Below are 5,282 nucleotides of genomic sequence, written 5' to 3'. Positions count from 1 at the left end.
AGAGAGCAAAACAAGTGGAAGTCTGACAGCACAAGGTCAGGCAAGTATGGTGGGTGTGGCAACACATCCCATCCAAGATCCACTAATTTTTGATGGGTGATCAAACTTGTGTGTGGTCTCGTATTGCCACGATGGAACACAACTCCTTTACAACTAACAAGCTCTGGACATTTCTGGATGATGGATTCATTCAAACTGTCTAATTGACGACAGTACATATTCAAATTGATTCTTTGGTTCTTTGGTAGGAGCTCGAAAAACACGACACCTTTAAAATCTCACCACAGGGGCCGGCTGAGTGGCGCGTTGGTTAAGAGCTGGCTTGGGATGCCAGAGGGCCCCGGTTCAGATCCCACATATGAGGGCCAGTGACACTGCCCTCTACAGCTAAGATGCTGAACAACAGCTCAACTTGGAGCTGGGCTGCTGTGAGTCGCTGGCGACGGTGTAGGCTGCAGCCCCTGCTGCAGTGGGTTGCCATGCGCTACTGTGTGTAGCCAGCAGCCAGCGTGACGGCCAGCAGCCACCGTGAGTGGCCGTCCAGAAGCCAGTGACTGATCTGCCTTGCCCAGGAAGAGTGCACTGATGGTGCCAACTTGGGTCAGTGAAGCAACATCCTCCACAACTAGACTGAAGAACAAAAGGACAGCAACTTGTCTGTTTCCCTTCCCCCAATTCCCCAGTGCTGTTCCCATCCCCGAATTCCCCAATAAAAATCTTAAAAAAAAACAAACTTAAAAAAAAATCTCACCATATTGAGAGCATAACCTTCCTCTGATGAATGTCTGCTTTCGATGTGGTTTGAGGCGAATCATCACGTCGAGACCAAGACCATTTGCACACCACATTGTTGTAAACAGTCCACTTCTCATCACCAGTTATCAGTCACCTCAAAAAAGGATAGTTTTTCTCACGTTTAATGAGCATATTGCAGATGCTTAAATGTTCCATCAAATGAACTTCTTTGAGTTCATGCAGAACCAAAATATCGAGCTTGCTTACATATCCCAGCTTCTTCAGATGGTTGTGAACACTTGAATGATGGATGTTCAATGTTTCTGCAATCTCTTGTGTCATGTAACGTGGGTTTGACTTGATCAATGCCTTTATTTTGTAATCATCAACCTCGGTGGGCCTCCCTGACTGAGGAGTGTTGTTGAGATCAAAATCACCAGCACGAAATTTCGTGAACCATCGCTGGCACTGACGTTCTTGTAGAACATTGTCACCATAAACTTTATGCAACTTTTCGCAAGCTTGACGTGTGTTCTTCCCTTTATGGAAGTAAAACAGTAAAATAAGGCAAAAATGCAGTTTGGTTTTCTGTCTTCAATTTGTTGTAAAATCTCCAAAACTTAACCAAATCGCTCATTTTTTTTTAGAATGAAGCTAGAACTGTCAGCTGTCAAACGTCATAGCAATAACATAGATGCAAATGACTCTAGCACTTCCAAAAATGAACTAGTGCCATCTGTCACAAGCATGTGTCATGACTTTTCTGACAACCCAATATATATTCACTTATAGTTGACATACAATATTATACAACATCAGCTTCAGGTGTACAGTGCAGTGATCAAGCCTCTACCCCATCCATGAAGCAGTTTCCCTAACAAGACATGTGACAATCTGACACCCTACAAAATATTACAACATTATTAATTATATTCCCCGAACTGTCTTTCACATCCTTGTGGCAATATTGTAGTTACCTATTTATGCTGTCTAATCACTTCCCCTTTTCCCTCATCCCCACCCCCCTCCCAACTAGCAACCATCAGTTTTTTCTCTATATCTCTGAGAGTATTTCTGTTTACTTTGCTCATTCATTCAGTTTTTTAGATTTCACATATAAGTGAGATCATGTGGTATTTGTCTTTCTCAGACTGACTTATTTCACTTAACATAATAGTCTCTAGGTCAATCCATATTGTCCCAAATGGTATGATATCATTCTTCTTTATAGCAGAGTAATACTCCATTGAATAAATGTACCACAGTTTCTTAATCCAGTCGTCTACCAGTGGGCATTTTGGTTGTTTCCAAGTCTTGGCTATTGTAAATAGCGCTGCAGTAAACATAGGGGTGCGTATATTTTTTTGAATTAGCATCTTGGGTTTCTCTGGATAGATACCCAAGAGTGGAATTGCTGGGTCATATGGTAGTTCCATTTCCAGTTTTTTGAGACACCTCCATACTGATTTCCATAATGGCTGCACCAATCTGCAGTCCCATCAACAGTGCACCAGTGTTCCCTTTTCTCTACAACCTCGCCAGCACTTGCTTGTTGATTTATTGATGATAGCCATTCTGACTGGAGTGAGGTGGTGTCTCATTATGGATTTTGTTTGTATTTCTCTAATGATTAGTGAAGTTGAACATTTTTTCATATGCCTGTTGGCCATCTGTATGTCCTCTTTAGAGAAATGCCTCTTCATATCCTCTGCCCTTTTTTTTTTTTTTAAAGATTTTGAATTGAGGGGAGGGGAACAGCATTGGGGAATCGGGGAAAGGGAACAGACAGGTACACGAATTGCTGTTTTTGTTCTTCAGTCTAGTTGTGGAGGACGTCACTTCACTGGCCCATGTTGGTATGATTATTGTGCTTTCCTGGGTGGGGCAATCAGTCGTCGGTCATTGGCCAGCTGCTCACAGCAGCTCCTGGCAGCTCATACCGGCTGCCGGTCGCTCATGCTGGCTGCCAAACACTCACGTAGCTCACGGCAGCCCACTGCAGCCCTGCTGCAGCCTACGCCGTCGCCGGTGACTCACAGCAGCCCAGCTCCAGGTCAAGCTGTTGTTCATCATCTTAGCCATAGAGGGCGAGTGTCACTGGCCCTCAATGTGGGATCTGAACCGCAGCCCTACTGCTCAGAGCTGGCGCTCCCAAGCGAGCTCTTAACTAGCTGAGCCACTTGGCCGGCCCCCTCTGCCCTTTTTTTTTATGGAGTTTTTTTTTCTTTATTGAGAAACTTAAGACTTGGGTACATCAAATAAAACCAATTTCTGGGAGGGGGAAAAATCAAAACCCACAATAGAAAAAAAAAGTTAACACTGTCTGGGTCACAGGAGAACCCAGAGAATATATTCTTTTAATTGAAAAATTCTAGGTGCTTCATAATTGACCTTTTGATACAAAATGACCTATTAAATTTGCAATTTGTGGTTCTTAGTGTTGCGGTCCATAGGACAGGCTAGGAAGTCTTCAAACCTTGAGCTGAATTCCATGAGGGGTTATTTGGCTTTTGAATCGGTTTTTCCTTGTCTAAGAGGTAGCAGCAGCAACAGCGCCCACCTTCTGGGCAGCTTCTTTCTTGGCATGATGAGCCTGTAGAATTGCCACAGCTTCATCCACCTTGGAGTGGAGAGACTCGGGGGACTCCAGCATGTGCAGCAGCTCGGAGTTGTCGATCTCCAACAGCATTCCCGTAATCTCCCCAGCCAGGTTTGAATGCATGGTTTGGATGAGTGGGAACAAACGTTCTCCCAGCATCTGCTTCTGTTCCTGGGGGGGGGGGGTGCCACAGCCAGCATGGAGGCGGTCAGGGGCTCTTGCCCCTGCATGTGGACTGCAGGCTGTGGTGCCTGCAGAGGCTGTGTGGCAGCGTGAAGGCTGCGGACACTGGAGGCGTACTTGTACGGTGCAACGGCCAGAGGAGCAGCAGCAGCCGCCGCGGTACGAGGTGCTAAGTTCTGCACAGCTGTGGGGACACCGCCAGATTGGTAGCTATCAGTCAGCCCTTGCTGGGCGGCACCAGCCCCACCAAAGTCCATAGCCAAGCAGTCCGGGCACTCAGACTCAACTCTCTGATCGGTAGTAGGGAGGCCACGAGAGGCCGGAGCATTACCAGTTGGAGCCAGATGGCGAAGAGTTGGACGAGGCCCAGACTGGCGTATAGCACTTGGCATTCCATGGAAGCCTTGCTGCCAGCGTGGATTAGGCCTCATCTGTGCTAACTGGTTAGGTGTGTAATATGGAAGTCTTCCTTGAGCCTGTGGAACTGCTGGCACAAAGTAGCCGCCAGCTGCAGGCTGGAACTGATTTAAGATGGCATTGGCAGGGAGTGCTCTCATTCCAGCCACCCGCTGCATATACTGGTTGGTCAGGTGAGCCTTTCTCTCTTCCTTCCTCTGGGCCAGGGCAACATACAGTGGCTTGGAGCCCACGATGCGTCCATTCATCTCAGTGACTGCTTTGGTTGCCTCCTCAGGAGATGAGAAGCAGATAAAGCCAAACAGTTTGCTTCTCCCATCTTCCAACATTACCTTAGCACTGGTGATGGATCCGAAAGGAGAAAACTCTTTCCTTAACTTCTCATCATTAATGGTGTCGTCCAAGTTCTTAATGTAGAGATTCACCCCCTGATACTGACTAATTCTCTCTTGTTTCAGCTGTTCAAATTTCCGTTTTAATTCAGCCTGCCGTTCCACCTTCTTCTGTGCACGGCCTACATAAATGACTTTCCCGCTGATCTCTTTTCCATTCATCTCTTCCACAGCCTTATTGGCATCCTCGTGTTTTTCGTAACTCACGAAGCCAAAGTCTTTGGATTTCCCACTGGGATCTCTCATCACCTTGATACTTAAGGTCTTACCAAACTGGCTGAACAGCTCTTTTAGACTCTCATCATCCACCTCTTCCCCAAAGTTTTTGATATACACGTTGGTGAATTCCTTGGCTTTGGCTCCAAGCTCAGCTTCCTGCTCTTTTCGAGACTTGAATCAACCCACAAACACTTTGCGGTCATCGAGGAGCATGCTGTTCATCTTCTCGATGGCCTTGTCGGCAGCTTCTTGGGTCTCGAAGTGGACAAAGGCATAACCCTTAGAGCCGTTCTCATCACACACCACCTTACAGGACTGAATGTTTCCAAGAGCAGAGAAAGTATCATAAAGTGCCTTGTTATCTATAGATTTGTCCAGGTTCTTGATGAAGACATTTCCCACACCAGATTTTCTCAAAGAGGGATCTCTCTGACCACATGATGCAGATTGGCTTTTCCTTAATCACGTCAAAGTTCATGGTATCCAAGGCCTGTTCAGCGTTAGCTGGCTGCTGGAAGTGGACGTAGGCATAACCCAGGGAGCGGCGGGTGATCACATCGCGGCAGACCCGGATGGACAGCACAGGCCCCGCAGGACTGAACTTTTCATACAGCATGGCCTCGGTGACGTCCGAGTGCAGGTCACCCACGTACAGGGAGGCCATGGGGTAGCTGCTGGCTGCAGCGTTCATCTCCCCAGCCCCCACCACCCCGAGCCCCGCCAGGAGGACTTCTTAT

General features: G+C 47.0%; 1 protein-coding gene across 1 annotated transcript; it reads right to left on the bottom strand.

Moving 5' to 3' along the window:
- Positions 1-3,243: 3,243 nt before the first annotated feature.
- Positions 3,244-5,275, bottom strand: LOC109371803 (polyadenylate-binding protein 4-like). Its single transcript, XM_019624526.1, is given in 3 exon segments — positions 3,244-3,517; positions 3,520-4,978; positions 4,980-5,275. Coding segments are annotated over 3 exon segments (1,968 nt in total). The 5' UTR covers positions 5,237-5,275; the 3' UTR covers positions 3,244-3,265.
- Positions 5,276-5,282: the final 7 nt, after the last annotated feature.

Source organism: Hipposideros armiger, unplaced genomic scaffold, assembly GCF_001890085.2.
Source record: "Hipposideros armiger isolate ML-2016 unplaced genomic scaffold, ASM189008v1 scaffold_592, whole genome shotgun sequence".
Classification (NCBI taxonomy): Eukaryota; Metazoa; Chordata; class Mammalia; order Chiroptera; family Hipposideridae; genus Hipposideros; species Hipposideros armiger.
This window is presented reverse-complemented; position numbering and strand designations above follow the sequence as displayed.